This window comes from Condylura cristata, unplaced genomic scaffold (genome assembly GCF_000260355.1).
Source record: "Condylura cristata isolate star-nosed mole 26May11 unplaced genomic scaffold, ConCri1.0 scaffold00024, whole genome shotgun sequence".
Taxonomy (NCBI): Eukaryota; Metazoa; Chordata; class Mammalia; order Eulipotyphla; family Talpidae; genus Condylura; species Condylura cristata.
Genome location: NW_004567125.1, coordinates 9,497,539 through 9,525,371, shown reverse-complemented (window position 1 = coordinate 9,525,371; position 27,833 = coordinate 9,497,539). Strand labels below are relative to the sequence as shown.

The 27,833-nt window shown below is 45.0% G+C and overlaps 3 protein-coding genes across 4 annotated transcripts in view; all 3 read left to right on the top strand.

The window, feature by feature from the left end:
• The window catches only part of COPA (coatomer protein complex, subunit alpha), a 36,635-nt gene extending 28,474 nt beyond the window's left edge, over positions 1-8,161 (top strand). For both annotated transcript variants that reach the window (XM_004688382.2, XM_004688381.2), the window contains exons 20-33: positions 1,173-1,362; positions 1,476-1,571; positions 2,585-2,673; positions 2,857-2,980; positions 3,808-3,897; positions 4,062-4,171; positions 4,535-4,612; positions 4,761-4,829; positions 5,347-5,483; positions 5,731-5,917; positions 6,014-6,124; positions 6,385-6,546; positions 7,148-7,342; positions 7,517-8,161. In XM_004688382.2, coding sequence (XP_004688439.1) covers positions 1,173-1,362; positions 1,476-1,571; positions 2,585-2,673; positions 2,857-2,980; positions 3,808-3,897; positions 4,062-4,171; positions 4,535-4,612; positions 4,761-4,829; positions 5,347-5,483; positions 5,731-5,917; positions 6,014-6,124; positions 6,385-6,546; positions 7,148-7,342; positions 7,517-7,576 — 1,698 coding nt within the window. In that variant the 3' untranslated portion in view covers positions 7,577-8,161. The remainder of the gene's footprint in view (positions 1-1,172; positions 1,363-1,475; positions 1,572-2,584; positions 2,674-2,856; positions 2,981-3,807; positions 3,898-4,061; positions 4,172-4,534; positions 4,613-4,760; positions 4,830-5,346; positions 5,484-5,730; positions 5,918-6,013; positions 6,125-6,384; positions 6,547-7,147; positions 7,343-7,516) is intronic.
• A 4,542-nt stretch (positions 8,162-12,703) lies between these two features.
• On the top strand, positions 12,704-19,759 carry PEX19 (peroxisomal biogenesis factor 19). The gene is made up of 8 exons (XM_004688379.2): positions 12,704-12,778; positions 13,987-14,096; positions 14,469-14,634; positions 15,202-15,287; positions 15,487-15,648; positions 16,450-16,626; positions 16,853-16,897; positions 17,051-19,759. The coding sequence occupies exons 1-8, from the start codon at positions 12,712-12,714 to the stop codon at positions 17,132-17,134; spliced, it is 897 nt and encodes a 298-aa protein (XP_004688436.1). The 5' UTR covers positions 12,704-12,711; the 3' UTR covers positions 17,135-19,759.
• Positions 19,760-24,956: 5,197 nt separating this feature from the next.
• The window catches only part of DCAF8 (DDB1 and CUL4 associated factor 8), a 41,753-nt gene continuing 38,876 nt past the window's right edge, over positions 24,957-27,833 (top strand). Inside the window, exons 1-2 of the mRNA XM_004688378.2 lie at positions 24,957-25,155; positions 25,860-25,932. The gene's annotated coding sequence lies outside the window, so the exon portion shown is untranslated. The remainder of the gene's footprint in view (positions 25,156-25,859; positions 25,933-27,833) is intronic.

Below are 27,833 nucleotides of genomic sequence, written 5' to 3'. Positions count from 1 at the left end.
GGATATTGTAAATCTGTATCACTTCAGGCTGATGAGAGGGCTAGGGAAAACATGGGAACATGATTCTGGGCTTACGTCTTTGACTGTGTAATGGAATTTAGGGTTTTGTAGTTGTTGGATTGAATTATCTTCCAGTTTCTATTTGCTGGTCTCCATTTAGTCCCATCTCTGCTCTGCTACAGCATTTCTACTTCTGAAATTGCCAGTAGGTCTGAACTCAGTAACTTCTAGAACAGGAGTAATAGCATGAAATTTGAAAAATCTCATTCTTTTCTTGACATTTGACTTACTGATAGCCTGCTCAGATGAAGAGGTTTATTAAAAACCAGGGTTCAGAGTCTGTAGGCATTATTTTTAAAGATTTATTTATTTATGCATACAAGACTGGGTATAGACCAGAGGTGCAGGGGGTGAGAGGATTCACCAGAGACAGAGTCGGGAACAGAATAGGCTGACTGACTGAGAATACACTGCTGAGGGGAGCAATGGGTGGGTCAGGAGAGGTCTGCTGTGCCATGTGGGTCATCTCCCTGGCCAGGGGATAGAACTCACACTGCAGATAGCTTCATGGTACTGTGCTTTAATCCATTGCACCACCAGGGAGGACCCCCCCCCTTTAGACCTTTAAACCTGACAAGTGGAAAATAAGATTGATAAGCAAGAATTGGCCCTATGGAATTGGCAACTACTAGGAGATAACTTTGTTATAAAAGTAGATTTCTCAAGCATAGGACAATGTGATTCTTTATCAATGGATCTAAGGGGGGGCTTATTTATTAGTAGAATTTTCAAAAAAGAGCCTCCCTAGTGGTGCAGGGGGTTAAGTCTCAGCACTATGAGCTGCCAGCAGCAACTATAGTACAAGTTTGATCCCCGGCCAGGGAGCTGACCCACATGGCACAGCAGACCATTCCTGCCGCTGCCCTCCTGATCTGCCTGTTCTGCTCCCCACTCTGACTCTGGCGAATCCTCTCACCCTCCACCCCAGCTCTTGTATGTATAAAAATACATCTTTGGGGGGGGGGTTTAAATAGATTTAGACAAAAAGGTTTGTGTGATTGGAAGCACTGATAGTTCCTTGGGAGACTGATAAAGAGGCAAATACTTTGCCTATAGCCCCTGGTTTTAAGTTGTATCCTCAGCCTTTTACCTGTAACCTTGGGACTCTTCAGATTGCTCTGGAAGCAGCCAAAGCCCTGGATGACAAGAATTGTTGGGAGAAATTGGGAGAAGTAGCCTTATTGCAGGGGAATCACCAGATTGTGGAAATGTGTTACCAGCGCACCAAAAATTTTGACAAACTTTCCTTCCTGTATCTCATCACTGGCAACCTAGAGAAACTCCGCAAGATGATGAAAATTGGTAAGAGCTCAGATACCAAAGATGGAAAGAAGGACACTAGGGGGGAGAGGTGGGTGCAGAGAAGGAAAACAAATAGAAAAACAGCTAACAAATCTCTTACTGACATGGTGCAGCTGAGATCCGCAAGGACATGAGTGGCCATTATCAAAATGCTCTGTACCTGGGTGACGTGTCAGAGCGGGTCCGGATCCTGAGGAACTGTGGGCAGAGTGAGTATCAATCCAGGACTCGCCAGCTCCCCTTGGTTCTTTGTGGTAAGTCATTTATGTTCAGTGGGAGGGATTACCCTCCATTACACATCTTCTCAGAAGAGTCAACATGTTCTGCTCAGAAGACTTTCTTCATAGTTACACTGAAACACAGGCAGAATATTCACTCTGGCCAAGCACTATTCAGAAAACAGTTCACAGAGGAGATAAGAGGTTTTTAAAGGTCCAGAAGCAGACACCCTAGTGAATGCAGTTAACTGAATGCATTAGAAATTACTTTGGAAGTTTTACTCATTTGTTTACTCATTTGTATATTCTGGGGACATTATACTAGTATTTGGGATACAGCAGGAAAAAATAAGGTAGAAGATGTGGTTTGGACCAAGGTGTTAGCTGGAAGGAATCAGATCAAGCAGATATTTTCAAAGTAAAAACAACAGCTTTTTGAAGGAGTGACTGTATGATATGAAAGAGAAGTCAGGGATGGTTCCAGATTTCCCCTTAACACCGATGATAGAACAAAGCAGCAGTATTCGTTATGTATTGCATAACAAATTACCCCAAACTGTAGTATAGAACCCCAGCTGGCACCACTGACCTCACATCTCATGATGTGCAGCCATCTCAAGGCCTCTGTGGCGAAGAGCCTTCCCTGCTCACTGTGTGACTATGGGCATCCTTAGTCCTCACTCTCTGTGGGCTGGGAGATGACAGTTCTCTGCTGTGTGGGCTTTTCTGTAAGGCTGCTCATAGCATGACAGTTCATTCCCTTAGCAAGTGTGCAGGGGAGGGTGCCCAGAGAGGCCATGGTCTTTGTCCTGGTGTCAGAAGGCACATCACTTCCTGCCATGTTTTGCTCACAATAGAAGCAAATCAGCAAGTTCAGCCACACTTAGGTGGGATTGTGCATGAATGTGGGTACCAGGAATAGGGCCCATGGAGCATTTTGGAGACCACCCATCATGGCTATCTGAACTGAGAACATCCCTATATCATGCATTCTCTACCCACAGAGTCACTGGCCTACCTTACAGCTGCTACCCATGGCTTAGATGAAGAAGCTGAGAGTCTGAAAGAGACCTTTGACCCTGAGAAAGAGACAGTGAGTGTATTCATTTGAGAATTAGCTCTGGGAATTTGGGACATTTTAAAACCACAGTTGTCACTTTCTCACCTGGAGAGGAAGAGAAAACAAATGTGAGCAAGAGAGGCTGATTACCTCTCTGATTCCTGAGAGTGGTTTGCTTTAAAAGAGGTTAAAACCTCTTTCTTTTCTACCTCTTAGATCCCAGACATTGACCCTAATGCCAAGCTGCTTCAGCCACCTGCACCTATCATGCCACTGGATACAAACTGGCCCTTGCTGACGGTGTCTAAAGGGTTCTTTGAGGGCTCCATTGCCAGCAAGGGTGAGTACCCTTTCTCCGTACAATGTTGTTTGGTGAAGACATGTCCTCAGAATATGATAAGCTCCTCTGCCCCTCATTCTATCTGAAGCTTCAGGGGGCAGTGAGATGCCATTTAGAGTCATGAAACTGTCTTATGAGAACTAAAAGCATTTCAAGGTCATTAAACAACACTTAGAAAATAAGAAAGAAAAAGAAGGGTTGTCTCTTGCTGCACACCTCTGACAGTCACTGTTAATGTTTTGGCCTATTTCCTTAGGTTTTACTGTATATATCTTCCTCACTGGTCAGTATTTTGTCATCATGGTATACAATCTTAAGGTACAAATTTAGCCACCTCAGTTGTGTCCAGTGGGGATGTGCAGGTGCTTGTTGTACTCCTGCACACCAGCCTTTACTCCCATCTTCTTGATATGTCTATAATTCATTTCTTCTGACAGTCTAAATGACTGCAGGGCATTTTCTGCCCAGCTCTGTGCTTGCTTTTCTCCTTCTGCCATCCCAGTGTCCTCCTGCCACAAATTATATGCACTGCAATGGTGGTAACTTAGTGGAGTTCCTAGGAAGAAATTCTAAGAGCTGGTATCTAAAGGCTGGTGAGTAGAAAATGGCTTCAGAGCCATTGTTTGGTAGCAAAGGCCACTTATGACCATACATCTTTCTTCAGTTCCCTCTGTAGACTCATTACAGGTTGTTACATCACAAAAATAAACAAAGCACAGTAAGTGGGCAGAACCTAGCCACCAAAGGTGGATATAGTTTGCTTGCACAGGCGGTCATGTCTCAGACTTAACTGGCCATAACCAGCTCTCTCTACTCCTCCCTCGTAGGGAAGGGTGGCGCGCTGGCGGCTGACATTGACATTGACACTGTTGGCACTGAAGGCTGGGGAGAGGATGCAGAGCTGCAGCTGGATGAAGGTGAGGATGCAGTCTAAGGACCACAGCATGCTGGATTATACTCAGGATGGGCAAGGGCTGCAGACTTCCAGACCTTGGAACCAACAAGGAAGCCAGCTCTTTATTCTCCAGCTTTCATTGTGTCACCAGCCCAAATTTATTTTACGCCTGAATTTTTCTTACAGATGGGTTTGTGGAGGCCACCGAAGGTTCGGGGGATGATACTCTTGGCAAGGGGCAGGAAGAAGGTGGCGGATGGGATGTAGAAGAAGATTTGGAGCTTCCTCCAGAACTGGTATGTGGAATTGGTTTTGTCAGGTCCTCCCCATCTCCCCCTGTGGAAGCCAGTGGCATTATGGCCCCTGCCCTGAGGTCTCCAGGAGAGGGAGGGCTCTCAGTCTGATGCTTACCTCCCACTTGAAGGAAAGGAAGAGATAATCAGGGTGACGACACAGCTTAGGAAAAGGCAGCAGGCTTTTTGCCTGAATTAGATCTTTTGGCATATTATTTTGTTCCTGGGAAGACTACTCCTGTTTTGAGGATCTTCTCCCACAGCCATCACCCCTTCCCCACTAGGGGCTGGGAACAAGGTAAGGACTTTGTCTTATCAGAATGAGTGAAGGTTGTCAGAGTAGCTCACTTTTTGTTTCTCCCCCAGGATATACCCCCTGGGTCAGCTGGAGGGGCTGAAGATGGTTTCTTTGTGCCCCCTACCAAGGGAACCAGCCCTACTCAGGTAAGCAAGTGAATACTCTAGAAATAAGTGATTCCATTCCACTCAATTTATGTGTTGTAGCATTGAGACTTTTCCACTGTAGATAAAAAATAGGGTGATTTAAGAAGAGAAAGAAGAAAATTCACTTCTGTTGTCTGTTTCTTGTCAGACCTGGTGCAATAACTCTCAGCTTCCAGTTGACCACATCCTGGCAGGCTCTTTTGAAACAGCCATGAGGGTAAGTCTTAGCTTAACCTTGGCTCCTGATGAGTGTATTTCACTCAGGGTCCCAGAGATGTGGCTCACTAAGCTTAGCCAAATGGAAACGGTCTGCCCAATAGGGCAGAGGTGTGTGTACATCATGGAAGCGCTAGATTTTGCCTGAGAACGCTTGCCTCTGAGGCGTTCTCTTACCTGCCTTCCAGTTGAATAGTAGCCACGTATGTAGCTTTTTCCAGCACCTACCATCTTTAAACTGCATACTGGCTCTCCTCTTTGACATCCACATTCCTGCAAGAACAGGTATATATTTCAAACACAGAGCCTTGTGTCACTGTAATAACCACTACAATTTATGTAGTATTGATTTTGTGCCAGCATTGTCTCAGTGCTTTATAGGCATTATTGAATGAGGTCGATGCCATGGTCAAGCACACTTTACTGATGAGGAATCAAATACAGAGAAGTACCTCACCTAAATTCAACTAGTTTTTAAATGGTAGGGCTAGAATTTTTGTTTCTTTCTTGTCTTCCAGTTACTTCATGACCAGGTGGGTGTGACCCAGTTTGGCCCCTACAAGCAGCTGTTCCTGCAGACGTACGCCCGCGGCCGTACCACCTACCAGGCTTTGCCATGCTTGCCTTCCATGTATGGCTATCCCAATCGCAACTGGTAAGGCCCTTGCTCCTTGCTCTCCTCTCTGCCCAGTTGGCAGCCTCTTTGACAGTTAGATTGTCTCAGAACTGGGCTTTGCTAGAAGGAAAAGATCCTGCTTCCCATTCTTGGGAGGTTTGGTTTGTGTCTGCTACACCTTGTTCCCCCCATACTTTCATGGGAGGTAGTTAATGACCATGTTGTCAGAAAGAGAAGTTGAGGCTTAATGACTCCTGAGTGTGTCTTCTCATCCTGCTCTTTCCAGGAAGGATGCAGGGCTGAAGAATGGTGTGCCAGCTGTAGGCCTGAAGCTGAATGACCTCATCCAGCGCCTGCAGCTGTGTTACCAGTTCACCACGGTTGGCAAGTTTGAGGAAGCTGTGGAGAAATTCCGTTCCATTTTACTCAGTGTGCCACTGCTTGTTGTGGATAATAAACAGGAGATCGCAGAGGTAGAGGAGGTCTAGCTACTTGTCCTGGTCCTGGCACACCCCAGTGCCCCATAAGCATGCCTCTGTACCATGACTTACCTTTGTCCTTGGCTCCAGGCCCAACAGCTCATCACCATTTGCCGTGAGTACATCGTGGGTTTGTCCATGGAGATTGAAAGGAAGAAGCTGCCCAAAGAGACTCTAGAACAGCAGAAGCGCATCTGTGAGGTAAAAATCCTCACCTTACGTTAGTTCTCTGGGTCCTTCAATTCTAAACCCAGATCTCAGTCTGGGGAGAAAGAAAAGTTGGGTCCATTTCTGTGAGGAAAGGATGTATTCCTCTACCCTCCATCCTCACCCCAGTGGTCTGCCTTATCTAGGAGGCAGCAGCCCTGGCTTGCTTTGTTTTGATTTGATGGCTGTAAGGCTGCTTAGTCCATCTCCCCTGGTTGTGATCAGCTAATTTCTGTTCCTCTTTTGTCCACCAGATGGCAGCCTACTTCACTCACTCCAACTTGCAGCCTGTGCACATGATCCTGGTGCTGCGCACAGCCCTCAACCTCTTTTTCAAGCTCAAGAACTTTAAGACAGCTGCCACTTTTGCCCGACGCCTGCTAGAACTTGGGCCCAAGCCAGAGGTGGCTCAACAGGTAACTAGAATCCCTTTAGTGAGCCAAGGCAGACTAGATCTGCTCTTGCAGATCATAGTAAGCCAAGGTGCTCCTCTGAAAAAGAGCACTGACAGCAGCATTCCCAGTGGATGCCATCTTCATCCACTTAGGGCCATGGTGCCTCCCTTGTTCCTGGAAGCTGAGCAGGTAACTTACGTAGACATGGCCAAGTATGAGAGTGACCTGCAGCCTAGAGCAGCCCTACCATGGCTGAAAATACCCCATTCCTAGAGCCATTATCACCACCACACATCTCCACATGTACCCCATTACTTACTACCTCCAAAAGCATTTTTCTTGGACAGTAGATACCAGTCTTAACCTTTTCAGACCTGTTCCTGAGCTCCTGACTGTGATCAGCCCCAATCCCGGTCGGGGAAGGTGGGTCTAGACCCATGGTGCCACTTCAGTATTGAGCTGGCAGCTGTATCCTTTCACTTATACCCTGGACAGAGCCTTCATTACTCATGCCACACAGTTGCAACTTGCATCAAAGAAACCATGCAACCCTAGTGAGATCATTTGAGTTGTGGTGTGCAGCTTTTTGTCCTCTTAAATAAAAAGTTACTTCATTCTTTAGACCCGGAAAATCCTGTCTGCCTGTGAGAAGAACCCTACAGATGCCTGCCAGCTCAATTACGACATGCATAACCCTTTTGACATTTGTGCTGCATCCTATCGGCCCATCTATCGTGGAAAGCCAGTGGAGAAGTGTCCACTCAGCGGGGCCTGCTATTCACCTGAGTTCAAGGGTCAAATCTGCAGGGTCACCACCGTGAGTGCTTTCCTGAAGAAATGAGTCTGAGGGCACAGGAGTGTGTGGGGCGTAGAATATGGTCTCTTCCTGTGTCCCTTCAGGCAACAGGTCTGGAGAAGGCTGGAGCCAATGAGTGTTGGGGGTAGCAAGATTTCTCTCATAAGTCCCTGACCTTTCTTCCTCTTTCTACAGGTGACAGAGATTGGCAGAGATGTCATTGGTCTGAGGATCAGCCCTCTCCAGTTTCGCTAAGTTCCCCTCTGTGGTGTGTAGGGTCCATCACCGTGTTTTCCCTAGAGAATTAGTTTCTATCTTCCAGTTTCCCTCCTAGAAAGCCTTTCAGAAGTGTCCACATTTAGCTGACCCTACCCCAAAGCCTCATGTCCTTTTCTCTGTAATGGTGATCAAATGTCATAACTTGACTCTTGCCGCTGACGTTCCCTGTCTTCTCAAGATGTCTCCATTGGTCACAGTTGCCTAACCTCCCCAGCATAAGTCTCTCAAGGACAAATGAAAACTCATTGATGAACATTTGTGTAGGACATTCCTTCACTATTCATCCTGTCCCTCCTACCCCGCTCTTTCCTTTTTACTAGAAGTGAGCAGGTATAATAAGTAAGAACATCTTTTGCTCAGTCTCAGCAAACCCAGCCGTCCCTATTTCCCTAGACATTTCAGCTTTTAGGCAATGGCATTCTGTGTGCTAAAAATTTAAAGTCTGAGAAGAAACTATACAGTTTCCCAGAAATGCACATCACTTGTATGGGTTTATTCATTATAACTGTTGTTCTTGTATTTTGTGTCTCACACTAAATAAAATAAATTTCTACAAGAATTTCATGGCGTTCACACTTATGTTCCTATGTGTTCCATGCAGCTACCCAAAGCAGATCTCTTTCCTTTCATAATAATTTTAATTACAAAATAGTAAGTACCATTTATAGAAGAAATATCATATTTTTCATAGGATGTTAAAATGCTATGAAGATGGGAAAAATCAAGTAGCTCCTCCGTCCCATACTGGCTGCAGCTCTTGTTCTGTTGCTAATTATAGCAATAAAGTTTTATGAGAACTGACTGTGAATCTGTTGCTGTTGTAGGAATATCACAGGTAACATACATATGTAAGATTTATTAGCAGTACATTGTACAATAAGAAGTACATTAGCAGTAATTATCTTGCTTGTCATGGGCCTACACTAATTGGGTAGTACTTTTTCTTGATTTAAATATGCTTCTTTTTTTTTTTCATTTTAAACTTATTCATTAAACAGTGTCGTGATATAGTTCAGAGTCAGTAGATGTTCCATGACACATCTTCATCCCACCTTCTTTGCTCAGCCAACCAGTTCTCACCACTTTATCCTAAACAGGTAACCACTGTTAAGAGCTTTATCTCTGAAAGAGATTTTTACATATCTAAAAGCAGATATAAATGTATTTTTCTTATGTGCCTTTTATATATAAATGCACACAAACTATTTAATGATTATTCACCTTGTTTTTTCATTTAAGATACTTTAGAGGTTTTCCATATCAGTGTTAGAGCTTCATTTTTTTTCTTCTCCATGTAGTGCTATTACATAATTTATTTTAACTTTAATCTAAGTTGTCTCTTATTAATGGATATCTTGGTGTCCCAATGAAAAACTGCTACAGTGAGTAACTTGAATACATATGTTACAGGTAGGGAATAGGTCTGGAGGAGAAATTCCTAGAGATTGAGTTCCTGCAGCAAAGAACACGGACCTTCATATTTTCTTAGCTTTAAGAGTTGCTCCCTTAAACATTACCCTCAAAGATTTGCATCCTACTTTGATAACACTTTCTCAAGTTGCAAACGTTCTTTCTGTATACAGGAGCATTGAATTGCAAAATAAATTTTGCATATATAACAGACATCCTGAACTGAGGGATATGAAAAAAACTAATCAGTGCCTATTGAAGCTTAGAATATATTGGGAAATAATTGTGAATACCAGGCAAGAATTTGAAGTTGGTCATAAAACACTTGAAAGCTATTAAATCCTAAGCAAAGAGTGTTATAAAGAAAATGACATAAAATACTATTTTCAACAGTGTTCACTGTATGTCAGAAAGGCAGGAGGTGAGATGTTAGGAGTATCAGTAGTAAAAATAGTAGTGCAGAAGCCAATTTAGGAAGCCATGCAGAGGCCTCTCTGATGGCCTAGGGGTTAAGTCTCAGCCCTATTACGCTATCCCCTTGTCACCAATACTAATGTATCATCCAGGCCGAGGAGCTGACCCACATGGCACAGCAGACCTGTCTTACCTGCTGCTTCCCTCAGCTGTGTAATTTCAGTAGATCTGCCTGTTCTGCTCCCCACTGTGTCTCTGGGGAATCCTCTCCCTGCCCCCATATCTCTGGCTACACCCCAGTTCTATGCATAAATATTTTTTAAAAAGCTGAATGAAAGTCATGCTTTTTTTTTTTTTTATTCATACAGAACTGGGGTATAGGCCAGAGGTGCGGAGGGCGAGAGGATTCACCAGAGACAGAGTGGGGAGCAGAACAGGCAGATTGAGGAAGTACACTGCTGAAGGGAGCAGCGGGCTGGTCAGGAGAGGTCTGCCTCGCCATGTGGATCTCCTCTGGAGCAGGCCGGGATCGAACTTATGCTGAAGTGGCTTAAGCTTCTTAGTGCTGTGTTTTAACCCGCTGCGCCACCAGGGATAGCCACTTGTTTTTTTTTTTAATAATAGTTTATTTTTACATCATTGTGTGCCTTTTTCCATCTCAGTCGTAATCCCCGTGGGCTTCCCATCACCAAATCACCCATGTACCATCACCATAGTCTAGTGCATTTCCCTCCCCCCTCTGTTTTTGACCCCATTCCCCACTCTGCCCCCATAAAATGTCTCTGGTATGTAGCTTATTATGATTATTATTATTATTTTCTCACCTGATCTTTTATACTCCTGCTATGAGTGCAGCCATCAGTATTTTTTCCTTTTCTTTTTATCTTATTTCACTAAGCATGATCTTTTCTAGCTCCATCCATGTTGCTGCAAAAGGCATGTGTTTATTATAGTTTGTTGCTGAGTAATACTCCATTGTGTATATGTACTGCATCTTTTTAATACAGTCATCCACTTTTGGGCATTTGGGTTGTTTCCATTTCTTTCCAGCTGTAAATAAAGCAGCAATAAACATGGGAGTGCAGGTGTCTTTTTGAATCAGTGTTTTTGTCTTTTGGGTAGATACCTAGGAGTGGGTCTGCTGGGTCATATGGAAGCTCCATTTGTAAGTCATGCTTGTTTTTAACTTTAATTCAATTACCACTGAGCATTTTTCTTATTAACATATTAACATTACATTAATGTAAAGTCAATAGAAATACCTATTACATTTTTAAATGTGCTTGCTGTAACTGCTGTCAATGTTAGAGCTACACGTGAAAGCAGTTTGGAGTTGGATGAAAAAGTTAGCCTGCAGTAAATTGTTAATAGGTGAAAGAGGTTACTCAGGGAAGGTTTAGATTATTGAAATTTAGAATTGAAGATCTGGGAGTCCCAACTTTAGTGTTACATATTTGTAATTAGAGGTCTAGGATAGTGAAGAATGGTGAATAAAGTGATTTAGCAACAGACCTGGGTTTGGAAGTTAGCTCTTCAGACTCCCAGTATGGATTGTTCTCTCCAAGTCAAAGAACTTGCATTGTGCAAAGAATATGGTAGGGTGGGCCTCCCTGGTGGCTCAAGGGGCTATGATGCAGCATGGTGAAGCTATCTGCAGCCACTGCACCATGAGTTCAATACCAAGCCAGTGAGGTGACCCACATTGCTCAGCAGATCTCTCCTGTCTCACCCGATGCTCCTCTCACCAGTGCATTTCAGTCAGTCTCCCCTCTCTGTCTCTGGTGAATCTTCTCACTACCCACATGTCTGGCCTACACCCAGCTCTTGTATGCATAGATGAATAAATATTTAAAAATATATATATAATAAGGTTTGCATAGATGTGATTTTATAGTTTGTGACCTGTGGGGGGGGGGGGGAAATCTGATGTTTCACACAGTACAGAAGCCCTTGAGTGATATCTGCTTAAGGTTATGATGAGGAAAGAAAGCCAATTCTAGCCAATTTGAGAACCTGCTTTCTTTTTAAGTTATTTAAAGTCTTGATTTCCCAGTATCAAGTTTGTTAAGTGAAGACTTTCAGTACTCAAGTTTGTAAGTGATGAAAGCCATTAAGTGACTTATTTTCAGATAGATGTGTTTTCTCCTTCATGAACTTTATAGTACATTGTCCTTACTCTTCAGATCTCTACCTTGTGCCATATTTGTGTGTGTGTGTGTGTGCGTGTGTGTAATTGTATCTCAGCCTGATCCCCAGCCATCTACCTTACAACAGGGGGTGGTTCTGATTTGCCTCCCTTCCGTAGGGCCCAGATTTGAAACAACACCCCATATCCTTTAGGTGTCAGCATTGATGTGGATGCAGTTGGTATATTCAGGCAGCTGAATAGGAAAATAATTCCAAAAGAGGGAACGAATGAGAATGTATATAGTCGCTATCTGAGTCTTCCCCCAACCTGCATTTATTTGGAGGTCGGTTTCTCGCTGGAGCACTAGAGATAGTGAAGGAAGGGCCATTCCCACTACATCATAGCTACCCTCTTGTTCAGTCCAAGATACCAGAGTTGCTTTCTCTGTCTGATTTGATTCAACTGATAATGAATTTTAACGAAATTCCTGGCATTATCCTTTAGTCTGAAAGTTCTAACGGAGTCTAGGAAATGAGAAAGACCCACAGATTCCGTAGAGAAATGTGGAATTAGCGTTTGGAAAAGCAGAGTGGGTGCTCAGCTGACTACATTTTAGATCCAGCCTAGGACATGAAGACAAAGTCCTGCCTTCCTCGTGCTCAAATTCAGAGGCAGGGAAGCAATAGACAAGACAAGTACACAGTATGTCAGCGAGTGTCAAGTATTAGAAGATGAAAAGAGAGCGAGGGGGGTGGGGGAAGCATGTGTATGGGGAAAGGGATCTTATCTGTGAGGGTAAAGAACACGTCTCTTCAAGACAACTGGAGGGAAGATACTGGAGTCAAAGCAGAAGGGCGTGAGAGAACCACGAGTCGTCGCCACAAAGTCATGGCTCCTCGTTATCTATGGTGGATGGTTCAGTTGGCCTGTCCAAGACTCTCGGGAAAAAGTGGTGAGAGCCCTGATTTTACACGCCAGCAGGGCCAGGATTCGACTGAGCCCGATGAATTCGGTGTCTGGGGTCCCAACTTGAAAAAACCACCAGTTTCGGTCCCTTTAAAAATGGCGGCTCCGCGGCCGGCCACGCCATTGGCTGCACGAGGCGGAAGGAGCCTGGACACAGCGAGCTCCGCCCCCTACGGCGAGCCGGAGGAGCAACATGGCGGCAGCGGAGGGCAATAGTAGTGGCGGCGATGCGGACCGGGAGTTGGAAGAGCTGCTGGAAAGTAAGAGCTCGAGGCGCGGGAAGGGTGGTGGGGCGCGACAGGTGGCAAGTGGTCCGAGTGTTTGGCGGCGTGAGGGCGGGTCCGACCGCGACCCCACGGGAAAGCCGGTGTCACGCCTCAGTTTGTGGCGAGAGCGGGGGTGGGGGGGCCTGGAGGTCGGTTCTCCGCCAGAGGAGCGTGGGACCGAGGGCCCTGGGGACGGCGGCTCCCGGCCTTTCGCCCCAACCCGGGCGCCTCCCTGCACTGCGCTGCTTTGCGACACACGCCTCTTCTTCCCCCTCTCGGTCCTTTCACCTGTCTCCCGTTCTGTGTGGTGTCCGATCGAGCTGACACACTCCCCACTTCCCAAAGCCCTGGTGTCGACTCCCTTCCTACTGTTTGAAACCCCAAGCCTGAGACGGCTCAGGGAAGACACTTTGCCCTCCTGAAAGGAGGCGGATGTTCTTTTCTTAGCTCTGTCCTCCACTTTTTTGGCTTCTTTCCCAGAATGGGGCCAGTGCCCTCCCCCAGCCCTGGCAAGCAGAATAATGGTGTTCACACAGGCTTTTCAGGGCAGAGGTGAATATTTCCTGTCGCTTACCCAATCACAGAGATGTGGGCAGGCTGAAAAATGAACAGAAATAGTGAGGAATGCCCAATGACTGTGTCAACTGATAGCGATTATCAGCAGAGAGGAACCAGAGGGAGCTCAGGGACTGCACAGTGAGCCCAAGTGGCCCTCCAGTACAATGTAGAATGCAGACTCTTGTTTGTACTAGTTCCAAGATTGTATGGAAAGCTGGTAGTACTTACTGTGGTCTGCTTTCTTGCCAAGGATTATTCCATTGAGAGCTGCTGTGTGAGTTTAGGGGGCTGAGGATAGCTGTGCTCTCTACTCCTGAACGTGTATGGGATTTCTAGGAATCACTAGAGTGTGGCAAGTAAGGCACTGTGTAGATGGAGGTGTCTTTGCAAAACTCTTCTTAACTCTATGTAGCTCTGAGAAAGATGCTTGTTTCACCTTAAGGGATTTCTTCCTCTTTGAACTCAGTAAGTTAGGTAATGGACAGAAAGTGGGAGGTTTATTGGGACCAAGATGTAAAAAAGTGGAAAGTGTTAGGAATGTTGGAATTTGAAAGATCATTCTATTAATGCTTGTTCAGAAATCTCCACCTTGCATTCTCATACATCTCTGACACACACACACACCATATCTCTTGTCTCTGAAGGTGCTCTTGATGACTTCGATAAGGCCAAACCCTCCCCAGCACCCCCTCCTACCACTACAGCTCCTGATGCTCCAGGATCCCAGAAGAGATCACCAGGCGACACTGCCAAAGTATAAATTTCTCCCACTTGAGGAGGGGGCAGGGATGGGCATGCATTTCTGAGTAGAGGTGGGATAGGCCTCTGTGTGCAGAGAGGAGAGTGCCTCACACTGCTGAGTATTCTTACAGGCCTCAGTCCTTACAGGGACTTGAGGTTGAGTGGAGGGATCTAGAGAAAGTTCTTTGAGAAAAGAACATATTTAAGTCATTGTATTGGGAATACCACCTCAGTTTCTTCTCTCAGTGGCCAGATCCTTTTATTGCTGTCCTCATTAAGTGAGGTCATTAAACTGCCCATTAGAAGTGGGTAGGACCCATTGCCTGCAGCTTCTTTCAGAGGTCAGATGCAAATAGGATACATTTTCACCACTTCTCCCTTGCAGGATGCCCTCTTTGCTTCACAAGAGAAGTTTTTCCAGGAACTATTTGACAGTGAACTGGCTTCACAGGCCACTGCAGAGTTTGAGAAGGCCATGAAGGAGTTGGCTGAGGAAGAGCCCCACCTAGTGGAGCAGTTCCAGAAGCTCTCAGAGGCTGCTGGGAGAGTGGGTAAGCTGGGGGCAGACACTTGGAAGTATCTCAGCAAACCTCTTTATTGTTTGAGAACACCAGAATTCTTTTTTTTTTTTAAGATTTATTTATTTATGCGTATAAAACTAGGGTACAGACCAGAGGTGCAAGGGTGTTGGGAGGATTCACCAAAGACAGAGTGGGGGAGCAGAACAGGCAAAAATACACTGCTGAGGGGAGCAGTGGGTGAGACAGGAGAGGTCTGCTGTGCCATGTGGATCACCTCCAGGGTCGGGGAATGAACTTGTACTGAAGCTGCTGAAACTAGCTTGCAGTGATGTGCCCTAACCCACTGTACCACCAGGGAGGGCCGAGAACACCAAAATTCTTAATAAAGTTGATAGCAGTCATGATATCACTGCTATGGGAAGGGTAAGGGATCATCAAGGAGATGTCCAGAAGGGTGGTGACCATGAGAGGGATTCAAAGATTTGGGGTGATAGGGATTCACTAGTAAGTGTTCTGTGTCCAAGCTGGAACCAGGTCAATCTAAGTAAACAAACAGCTCCAATCCTAAATAACTATTAGTCTTTTGATTTTTCACAGGCAGTGATGCAACCTCCCAACAGGAATTCACTTCTTGCCTAAAGGAAACACTGAGTGGACTAGCCAAAAATGCCACAGATCTTCAGGTAAGGGGAAGAGGGAGGTGGGGAACCATAAGGAACCACTCCCAGAGACTTCAGCACAGTCTCTTATGACAGACTGTTTAAGTATCATCTCAATCTCTCCCTGCCTGTTTTGCTGCCTGCAAGTTTAAGAGGTTCTTTCCTACCAGAAAGCATCCCAAGAAGGTTGTATACTTACTCACCTCTCTCCCATGCTTTCTAGAACTCAGGCATGTCAGAAGAGGAGCTGACCAAGGCCATGGAAGGGCTGGGCATGGATGATGGGGATGGGGAAGGGAACATCCTGCCTATCATGCAGAGCATCATGCAGAACCTGCTGTCCAAGGATGTGCTGTACCCCTCGCTGAAAGAGATCACAGAGAAGGTCTGTGGATTCCTCATTCTTCATTGTACCATGGGCTTTGTGTCTGTTTAGAGCCTGTAGAGGTTGTAACTGAGTGTTCATTCCCTGTGTTTTTTTCTTGTTTGCTTGTTTATGTGGTGTGGGAAGAGTTTGGAGAAATGGTGTCTCTAAAGAATAAAACTACCACACTAAGGATGTTTAGAGTAGAATAGGAAATCCTTCAGATCTAGTATTTTGTGAACTATTTTGAGACTGTTGTCTTCTAATCATTCTCTTCTCTCACTTCTAGCTTCTCATTTCTCCAACAAGGTTTCATTAGGTATATGCTGGTTTTCTGCTCTGAACAGTTTAAGAGGCATTTAATTGATGGCCCCAATTGTCAGAGAGCTGACAGTTTTACTGGAAAGTGAGCACACTTTGGGTAGGAGCTTTTTGGTGATACAGGGTAACATGGTTGGGTGTGAAATGAGTAGTACACCAAGGGTCAGTGGGCCAGGGTCCAGGTAGACCAAATCCAGCTCTCAAGCTAAGAATGGTATTTGTATTTATTAGAGGTTGTAAAGTCAAAGCAGAGAAATGAGAAAGAACATGAGGTAGAAACCGTACTTGGCTCTGAAAGTCTGAAATATTTACTACCAGGTCTTTTGCAGAAGTTTGCTGGCCTCTGGTGCCATAAATGCCAGCTTAGCAAGTGATGCGTGCTGCCGCTTCTTCTGAATTCATTCTCAGCTTGCCTTCTCCTGGGCCCCCTTCCCTTCTAATTTCATTGTCCTTCCTTATCCATGCGCATTCAAGTCTTCCCCACCCATTCTCTTTCCTTAGTACCCAGAATGGTTGCAGAGTCATCGGGAATCTCTACCTCCAGAGCAGTTTGAAAAATATCAGGAACAGCACAGTGTCATGGGCAAGATATGTGCACAGTTTGAGGCAGAGACTCCTACAGACAGTGAGGCCACCCAGAAGGCTCGTTTTGAAACTGTACTGGATCTCATGCAACAGGTCAGGCCTCCCCTTCCATCTGCCCACAAACGCTGTCTGCTTAGGTATTCAATGGGAGTGTCTGGAAAGGCAGTTGTATTTGGGTGGTGGGGGTACCCACCAGAGAGACCTCATAGCATAGTCCCTAGGAGAAAGCAGAGAGACCTCACTCAGATTCCTCTCTGGGGCTGCTACATTATTGTCTGGGATCTTCTCTATCCCATGTTCTTCTTTTCTCATTTTCCAGCTACAGGATTTGGGTCATCCTCCGAAAGAGTTGGCTGGGGAGATGGTGAGTATATTTCTTAAATTTTAATTTGAGCCCTTTTTCAGAATTGTGGTATCTTTAGTGATGCCCCCTCATTGTGGCTACTACAGATTAGATCTTTGGAAGTTCTAACCTGAAACTGGAACAGTTATCTGAATCCCTTCATCTTTTCTCCAGCCTCCTGGCCTCAACTTTGACCTGGATGCCCTCAATCTGTCAGGCCCACCAGGTGCCAATGGTGAACAGTGTCTGATCATGTGAAACACAGCACCTTTTTCTCCCTGATTCCCAGCCCTGGGGAACATCTGGAGTCAGCAGAACCACTGGCAGCTGATGCAGGAATGTCGTCTGCAGGAGTGGCCTGCCCACTGCTCTGTTATCCCGCCCAAGGTTACGCCATACCAACCGAGGGTTTTCCTCTGTCTTCTAGGAACAAGGCCATTTCAGTGAGCCCTGTCCATTGTGGTTTCTGCGACAGGCAAAGGCCCACAGCCTAGCAGGTGATGGAAGGTGGCATCCCTTTCGGGTCTTCCACCTTCTTCCCACTCCAAAAATGATGTTATATTCAACCACAGTGATGTTTACCTCTGCACCCAGGGTCTTCGTGCCTTGTCTCTACTCCTTTCCTTGGACCTAGGGAGCAAGGACAGGGTCCTGGGTCTCTGGATTCTGTAGCACTCTTGGTAGGAATGAATGTGGGGAAACTTGGCCTGGAGTGGGACTGGAAGTCGGTCATTATGCCTTCTTGAATTTTCTGAAGGGAAGGAAGTGGGACTTTGCCATCTACAGTGGGGTTAAAAAAGACGCTCTCCAGGTGCTGAGCCTGCAGCTCCGTGTTCCAGCCTCAGAACCCAAGTTGCTGCCTGGCTCTCCAATAATGCTGTATGATCTGGGTGAACCCAATCTTGCCCTTCTTTTGCCCCCTGCCTCATTTCTTCTCTTTGTAAGCATCTGTTTATTCTAACCCTTCTCTGAGCCCAAGCTGTGACATGGAAGGGGCCATCCTGTTTTCCCTCATGTAGTCCATCTCCCACCCCTCAGTTGTAAACAGAATCATAGTGTCAGGTCTAGGGAATGAAAGACTATTCTTCCACAGATATTTGGGGACTTGGGGAAACATCTGATTCCTTTGAACCCTGTCCCTTGATTCAAGGAGATGGCTTGGGAAGGGGTCTGGTGTGCAGCCCAGGTCCGTTTCCCTGACTAATAAACATTTTGAGTGGGAAGTGTAGCCTGTTTTTCATCCAGGTCTTTTTCTGATTTCCCTCAGCTTCTATGAACTGCAGTGTGAGTACTGTGTTCACCTTCTCCCCTTGTGGGCAAAGGGAATGACTGATTCTCCTCATTTCCTCCAAGGGGCTCAACCTGGGAAGCCTTCTGTTGGCACTGTATTTTAACATTTCACATTCTCATTAATGTTAATAATATGTTGTTTAACTTTCTAGGGTTAAGTTTTTAAATTTTCTTTGAATTCACCTTTTCCTTCTCTGTGGGAGCCATTGTACCTTGGCTGCCATAGTAGATACTCTAGTCAGACAAGCCAGCTGTTCTGGCTTAACATTCAGAAAACAGCTACTCAAGCAAATTCACATTCATCACTGAGTCATACTAAGCTTCTGACATGGGACTTTCCCCTGGGTTAAGACTTCACCCCTTAAGATACCATGTGTTCTGAGGTTTTGGCAAGGAAGATTTTCTTGGGGCCTCAGTCATTTAGAAAGAAAAAGCTATTGTATCTCATCAGAATATGGAAGAGCTGTAATGCTGGTCACAGGGCTTGGATGGCCAGAGTTCTGTCTTTATAGGTCCAGTCACACGCAAGATGATACAGAGATGGGGCAGGCAAAAGGCCCTGTCCTGTGAGCAGGTGCCTCCTGATCTGCCAGTTTTGACAAGTTCTCACTTCTGCTGGCCTGGCCAGGGCTTACACCAGGACTTTTGAGTAGATGCCCTCATCCATAGCTGCTCATTTTTATTTTGTTCCCAAGCTACTCATTTTTATTTTGACTGAACATGAACAAATTGACCTCAGGTTCCCCTCTGCTTCAGAAACACCAAATTAGGACTTATAGAAGGATGGAACAGGCATTCTCAAATTGTCCTTGGTAAAGGACCCAATTTTTTGTTTTACTGCTATCCAATCCTTTGTATATGTGTTCCTGTTGCCCATGACAAGTGTGCACTTCACGCTGTATACTACGCCCCATACAAGCCTGATCACCCAAACTGACGACCCCATTCAGCAGACTAAGTCCACTGATCATGTGCTTCAATACACAACAATGTTAAAATGCTAAAGAGTTCCTAAACACTGAGTTCTAACTCATGGTGTTGCACAGATCAGTCCAAGTCTTCAAACCACGTTTGTGTAGCATAGCCTACCCACCCTTCAGGGTCTCCGTAGCACCATCAGCCCAGTGGATAGACTTCTAAGAGTTGTCTCCTGTTGGAGAACTTTAGCTTTCTGCTTGAAAATAGCTATTACAAAGCTTCAGTTTAAGTTATGTATGAAATATTTATTTTTTCAAAATTTGAAGGTGATCCCCTTCCAAAATTCTGTTAGAAAATGTGCAGTTTTTTTTTTTTTGATAGTTCCATGAAATAAATTCATATAGAATATGTAATAACAGGGACATTTTCCCATGTTTCTGGGACCTCCTGATGGTTATAATATGGGAGCTTCAGAAAGACAGTTCCATAGTAAATGAAGTTGAGATGAGAGTATGAGAAATGTCAAAAGGCTTAGAGAACTGGGCATGTGAAGTGGGTCTCACATAACACTGGAGAGCCACCAGAAATTGTGTTCCTTGGGGACCTGAGGAATTTTATTTTTTAAAGATTTATTTATTCATACAGAACTGGGGTACAGGCCAGAGATGCGGAGGGTGAGAGGATTCCCCAGAGACAGAGCGGAAAGCAGAACAGGCAGATCAATGAAGTACATAGCTGAGGGGAGCAGCGGGCGGGCCAAGAGAGGTCTGCCACCCCATGTGGTCACTTACGGGGCAGGCTGGAATCGAACTCATGCTGAAGTGGCTTTAGCGTCTCAGTGCTGTGCTTTAACTCACTGCGCCACCAGGGAGGGCTGGAATTTTTTTTTTTTAATAGAGGAATGGCACTAGTGAAAGGGTCACCAGCATCTTTGAGATGAGAAGTGGTTCTTGTAGGTGGAGGCTGATGGAAGGCAGCTGTTGTCTAGAGCTGGTTTCCCTGGTAGCAGAGGTGACAGGTTCCGAGCATAGCAGAGGGCAAGTGGCAATGCATACGTCTCAGAATCAAAATGGGTGACTTTCCACAAGGGCATCACCCGAGTCAAAATGGAGATGGCTAATGGAACATGGATGGTCTTAGGGACTAAATATGGACATCAATGATGGTACTACTTTATATAGAATTAAGTGAGACCAAGAAGGCTAAGGTCAGTAACTTCAATGAAAAGTTGCCCAGTTTCTAAGCCTGGGACAGTTATCAGACACTGTCAATAAGCAGAGCGAGTCTGTTAACCACATACTATGGAAAGCAAAACCCATTGAGGTTAACAACATTTCTATGGCAATACTCCCTAAACCATGCCTAGATTCAATGAAATCCCTGTCAGAATCCCAGCTCAATTGTGAAATTGGCAGACTAATTCTAAATTTCACTGAAACCACAATAGACTCAGAAAACCTTGTAAAAGAAGACTCAAGAAGGAGGATTTATACTTCCTGATTTCAAAACAGTACAAAACAAGAGAAATCAAAAACTGTATGGGCCATCAATAGAAACTAATGGAGTAGATTTAATAGTAGAAATAGACTCACATTAAGGACTTACTACTTTTTGATAAGAGGTTCCAAGACCATCCAATAGGGGGAAGGAAAGTCTTTTCAACAAATGGTGCGGAGAGAACTTGATAGCCACGTGCAGAAAATGATTTCAGTCTTTATCTCACTACATGTGAAATCAACATAGGTCAAAGACCTAAAATAGTAATTAAAATTATTAAACGGGTAAAACTTTCATATCTTAGAATTTGGCTAGAGATTCTTAGATATGACACCCAAAACATGAGAAACAGAAGGAAAACAAACTGGACCTCATCAAAAGTCAAATGTTTTTGCTTCAAAGGATTCTATTAAAAAATGCAGAGTGGGAGAAAATATTTGTAAATCATAACATCTTGAGAACATGTACTCTTATAACTCAGTGATAAAAAGACAATTCAGTTTAAAACGGAGCAAAGAATCTACAATACTTCTCCAAAGAGCACATTAAGCTGTGTAAATATATGCTTGAAAAGTCGCTTGGCGAAGTCATTAGGAGTGCGCAAATCAAAACCACAGTGAGATTTCATGTCAGATTTAATGTCTAGCATCAAAAAGGTCAATTGGTAAGGGCAGGGAGAAAAATGGAAACTCTGGGCACTGCTGGTGTGACTGTAAAATGGCACAACTGCCATTTTAACAAGCCAATCTGGCTTGTTACTCAGATGATTAAACAGTTTATCATATAATCCAGCAATTCCACTTAGACATGTGTAAGTGAAATGAAACATGTCTACACAGAAACATAGATGAATGTTTATAACATTATAATAACCGACCCAAAAGTACACCAACATGAATGAACAATGGAACATTTGACTATAAAAGAAATGAAGAATTGATCCATGACACAACTTGGATGAACCCTGAAAACATGCTAAGTGCATGTTCCTTCCTAAGAAAGTGCAGAAGAGGGACATCTATATAGTCAAAGTAGGTAGATAGTTTCTTAGAACCAGAAGGCACAGAAAGGTTACAGCTAAAGAGCAGTTTCTTTTGAGGTGACTAACAGTTGAAAATTGTAGTGTTGCTTGCACATATCTGTGAATACACTAAAAGTCATGTACCTTAAATGGGTGAATTCTATGGTACCTAAATCACATCTCAATAAAGCTATTTTTTATCAAGTGCTGTGGTTATTGGGTAAATCTTGAAGAAGCCTGGGTTGGAAATATAGAGAGTTGGAAGCCATTATGTGGATGGTGGTTTAAAATGTGGTGACCTAGTGGCCTGAGTTAGCTGCCTGGCCAGGAAGCTGACCCACATATGGCACAGCAGCTATATGTCTCACCCGCTGCTCAGCTTCCCTCAGCAGTGTATTTCAGTAATTTGCCTACTTGCTCCCCTTTCTGTCTCTGATGATTCTTTTACCCCCTTGCACACATTTGGCCTACACCCCAGTTCTTCTCACATACACAAAAGAGAAAAAATACAGAGCTCTTGGTAATGGAAATGTCCACAAAGCAATGAACACCAAAACCATAGCTCCACTAAAATCACTTGTGTCAAGGCCATAAATAACTCCCATGTTTCAAATCCACTGGTCAGTTTTCACTCATTTTTTTTAAAGACTGATTTTTTTATACATACAGAACTGGGGTACAGATCAGAGATGAGGAGGATGACAGGATTCACCAAAGACAGAGTGGGGGGCAAAACAGGCAAAGATGTACTGAAATATACTGCTGAGGGGAGCAGCAGGTGGGTCCGGAGAGGTCTGCCACATCGTGTGGGTCAGCTCCCTGGCCTGGGATCGAACTGGTGATGCAGTACAGGGCTGCAGCAGCTTCATAGTGCTGTGCTTTAACCCACTGTGCCACCAGGGAGGGCCCCAATTTTCACTCATCTTCAAATAGGAATGACAATTTTATAATACACTACTTGAAACATCTTAAAGTTTTATCTTTAGTTCTTTTTGGTTGCTCCTTTTAAATAAAATTTTAATAATAGTTTTTACATTTACCAATATTAAGTATATTACAACTAGAATGAATTTAATGGTTCTCAGAATTGGCCATTTAACTCCATTTAAGGAGGGTTTTTTAAACTAAAAAGTGCATTATAGGTCCCCTTGGTGGCACAATGTGTTAAAGGACGGCACTGAAGGCCATTTGGTTGTGAATTTGGTCCCTGCCCTGGAGGTGACCCACATGGTGCAGCAGACCTCTCCTGTCCTGCCCATTGCTCTCCTCAGCAGTGTATTTCAGTAGATCTGCCTGTTCTGTTCCCCACTCTGACTCTGGTGAATCCTCTCACTGCCTCTGCACCTCTGGCCTGTACCTTGGTTCTGTATGCATAAATAAATAAATCTTTTTTAAAAAACAGAGAAAGAAAGAAAAATGCATTATAACTTGGCCAAATTACACATACACAAGATGCTTAAAAATGAAAACAAAAAAAGGTTGGTACTTTTAAATCAATACCTTTATTTTTTCTTAAGATTTATTTATTTTGTGCATACAGAACTGGGGTACAGGCCAGAGGCTCAGGGGCAGTGAGAAGCTTCACCAGAGACAGAGTGGGGGAACAGAACAGGCAGATCAACGAAGTACACTACTGAGGGGAGCAGCAGGGGAGGGGGCGGTGTCAGGAGAGGTCTGCCACACCACGTGGTCACCTCCGGGACAGGCGGGGATGGAACTCATGCTGAAGTGGCTTTAGATTCTCAGTGCTGTGCTTTAACCCGCTGCGCCACAAGGAGGGCCTTAAATCAATACCTTTTGAATACATGTTGCTGTATTTTCTTTCTGATCTTTGCTAATTGAATCACAGGGCCTTAATCTAGAAACTGATGCTCTTTAACAGTGCTCTCCACTTGGTAACAATAACTTCTATCTAATGATTTCTCTACTAACAATTGCTCCTTCTAGTAAGCTGCAGATATGTAGTATTTCAGTTGTTTACACAGTAGCTGCATTTAGTAAATCAGGTATCTCCAGTTGAACTGGTCTAAAACAGATCTGGATGCTGCCTGCAAAAAAAAACCTCCTGCCTCCTCTAACACTCCCCTTCTCAGTAAAGCCAATTACAAATTAAAAAACAAAACATAGATTAAGATATGGAAACAAACCAAACGCCTCAAAACAGATGACTGGTCAAGAAAATGTGGTATATATACACAATGGAATACTTATTCAGCAATCAAAAAGATAGTCATGCCATATGTAGCAACATGGCCAGAGCTAGAAGTCAAGAAAAAAAAATGAAGTAAGTCAGAAGGAAAAAAAAATCGTGATTTCATTTATAGGAGGAATATAGGGAAAGTGGAAAAGGGTTAAAAAAAAAAAAGAGAGAGACAAAGCTTGTAGGCAAATAGGCAAACTATAGATCTGAGGCATATATCAGGGGAGGAGGGAGATGGACCAAAACAGAGAAGGATTATGGTGATGGTTCAGGTTTATGGGTGATTTGTTGGGAGATGTCGTTGCAATGGCCAAGAGCTGCCTTTCTGAGGCAGTAATATTTTAAGAGATCTGATTGCGTGGAGAGCGGTCTGGTAAACAGGTCGAGAGCCCAGCTGCTAGAACCCACCGCTGCAGTGTCAGGCAGGTCACCGCTGCAGTGTCAGGCAGGTCAATAGGCTAGAGCAGAACCAGGCAGAGGGGGAGATGAAAACAGTGACACTGTGATCAGCTAGTTCTTCTTACTATGGGATGGGAAGTTTTGCGTGAGGAAATGCTAAGACTTGATTTACATACTAAAAGGTAACTCTCCCCAGGAAATTCATGCCTACACATAGCCTAGGGATGTAGAGGGAGAAAGTAGTCCAAAGGCGGCAATTAACTGTTACAACTTTTCCGTCTAAACATCACTCTGCAAGTTTATCCGCAGGACATCAACAGGCAGAAAGCCAGCTGTGGGGCTGTGCTCACCCCGGGTGGGCATCAGAATTGTGGAAGCTTCCAGGCTTCAGGGCCCTCGCTCGGTGGTGTGGATGCCTTCAGGGCGTCCCTTCGGGGAAACTGCACCCCTACCTTCTCTGGTTTTAACACTCGGGGAGGGGGTCTTGGAGAGCGGGTCTAGAGGCCACAGATACATGTCAGAAAACGGGGTCCTCAAAAGAAGAGCGTGAGGAACGCATCCCATGCGCTCTCCCAACCGCCGCCTCCAGGAAACACCTTGCGGGACAGTAGGAACTGAGCAGGCGCGCACCCGCCTCCCAACGGCCCCACCCCCAATGGCCCCGCCCCCAGGGGCCCAGCGGGGAGCTGCGCTCGCACGCCCCGCCCCGCGGCACGGCGTCGCAAACCGGCCATAAAGTGCGGTGGCGCAGGCGCAGGCGCGGGGCGCGGAGGCGGCGGCCGCAGGCCAGTATAAGATGGCGGCGGCTCTGGCGGCGGCGGAGGACCGGGCAGCTGGGCCTGGGGCAGTCGGAGCGGCCGCTGGCAGAAGGAGGACCCGAGACGAGAAGTGGGCTGCCGAGCCCCGCGGGCCACGGCGCCTGTAACCGCCCGGCCGGATCCCCCGCCCTACCCGGTCCGTGTCCCGGCCCGACCGGCCTGCCCCCTCCTCCAGCCCTCCTCTCAGCATGGCTCTGACCCCTCTCCCCGCTTCCCTGGCTTATTCTTCCCCTCCCCCTCCCTGCACTCCTCCCGGAACACTTGCTGTGCTGCTCAGGTTCGCACTGGGCCTGTCCCCAGAGTCTACCTGAACTCAAAGGGACTTGTGGCCCCTAGGTTGGAGCGCGTGCCCCGACCCCGCGGCGCCCCTCCCCCACCGGGGACTCGGCCGGCCCCGCGAGCCCGAAGCCGGGCACCCAGAGTCAGTTGTCGGCGGCTCGTCCTCTGATGGCACCCCTCCTTCCTCATCCAGACCTGCCGGGACCCTGCGGGGCGGCCCTCGGGTCCGGTAGTTGGGAGCAGCTGGCGCAGGGACCAGTCGCTTACGATTGTTTCTGGAGACTGTAGACGAGCCCGGGCGCTGTCGCGGTCTCCAGCGCCGTCCCCACTGGGCTGCCGCGGGTGGAGAGGATGGGTGAGGGTTAGTCAAAGGCGCAGGTTTTTCTTTTACGTTTTCATGCAACTGGGAGAGTTCCGTAACTGTAGGTTACTTACTAGTCAAAATTAGGTAAATTACTCTGGTTTTAAGAAGTTTTTAGGAGGTCTAAGATATAGAGATGGCTATTTTTTGTTACAGTTAGTAGAAGAAACCTTTTGCACTTAAACTGTAACTTTTCTCAGCCCTTCAGTGAATCTACGGACCTATTTTCTCAGCAGCTCAGCCTGGCCCTCCTTCAGTGTTGAAGAAGGAAAGGTGAGTAGGAGTTGAAGGCATTGAACTTTCCGAGTTCCAGATGGACTTTGTTGCTCAGGTGCTGAACACTAAAGTCATAAAATTCCTAGGGCAGTTTCCAAAGAGTTGGGATGATGTCTAGGTTAAATTACTTTTACAAGTTGAATTGGCTGTGGGCATCTTGACTTTCTGACCTAAACTATTGCTTATATTTCACATGTCTCCTGTTAGGCCTGAACTGAATGTGTCTCCTCCTTTCTTCATTTGTCTGTGTGTTGTGGATCATGTCTCTTACATTGTTAAAAGTTGGGAAATAAATTTGCCAGAGTTCTCTTCATCCTTTTGTCAAATCAGATCTCTTCCCAATCCAGGGCATTGGAGAGTTGTTTCCTACTATTTTAGAGGAAAATATTCTCCGACTTGAAAAACTGAGGATTGATAAGTGATGCTGCCCTCAGGTGGTGTCTTTGTTCAGTTCACCTCAGAATTCTAACTATTCAGGACACAATGATAAATTTGGAGTTAAAAAAATGTACCTGCAGCTCTAGAATTCTTGATCAGCAAAGGAATCTACCGTGTATTCAGAAGGGTGGGCCAGTATTAAAGAGGGCACATTTTTCAAGCTGTTGGCCTCTTCAGTGGTCTCCACCAACAAATTATCAAAAAGTGGGCCCTGAGAAGGTCTTTCTTCCTGAAGCCATTTCAGTGGGGAATCTGAATGCAAAGTTTTTTATTTCATCTCCCAGTAGTACTAGCACAGATGAAAAGTTTTTAGCCTTTTCTTGCTGACTTCCAGATCTTTTGTGGGGAGGCAGACACATGGAAATTAAATAGTGTTAATAATGATGAAAGCAACCACGTGCATTTGGACTGGTGGTCAACTTAGAGTCTATCAGCTTTCGTTATCCTTCAGGGTTGAAATTCTCTATTGAAAGAAAGATTCTTGGTAGAGGCTGGTAAGGTAGAGGCTGGTAAAATTTGTTTTGTATGAAATCTTGACATATCTGCTGGGTGAGAGGAGTGGGGGGAAAGGGGGAAGAAGAAAAGGAAATATGTTGAAAGAGGTATACCATTGACTGTTGGTTATTCCTCCATGTGCTGGGTAAGAATCTTTTCTCCCAAGGATTTCATGTGTTATGCTTCAGATGACATTCTTGTATACAGTGAATCATTGTTCCCATATTCTTATTCTGTGGTCACAATTATAAAATTGTATATTTTGTGTCTTATTAAGGAAGATTTTCCATGCATGCCTGACTTGGGACACTAGGTATGTTTCTGACCAGTAGTTCTCACCACCAACCTGAGAACATTTTATCCAGTAGTCTGTTAAATCATTCCCAGTAGTGCAATCCTTAGGATAGACTAGATCAATCTAAGAAACAAGTTTGCATTTTAGTTTGCTAGACAACTAAAAGAACGCAGACTTTTTCTTACCAACTTAAAACAATGCTGGCATTTCAAAGACCAGCAGACTCTAGAGGAAGACATTGGGTAGAAGTGCAACATGTTGTGGGAAACTGAGTTTTTCAGTTTCTCTCCCTGGTTCCTGCATTTTCTCAGGCTGTAAAACTCATAAAGTGACTTGCTAAACTTCTTTTTAAGGTGGTAGATTTATTTTCTTCATTGTTTCTATCAATGCTATAGGGAAGTTTTTCTTGACAAGTCTAGGAAATGTCTATATTAGGAAATACAGTCATACAGACAGCTCTTTATTGCATACCATTGGTGTTAACAGTTTTTAACTAACTTTAGTTTAAAAAGATGGAAATACCTTTTTTATTGTAAAGCAGATTATCATTGAGCCAAAATAATATGTTATTTACCTTTACCCATTGGGAACCCAGGCAACTAAAATAATTGGATTAGCAGCAGACTTGGAGGGTAGTTACTATGTAAATTTTTCTTCTTCTTTTTTTTTT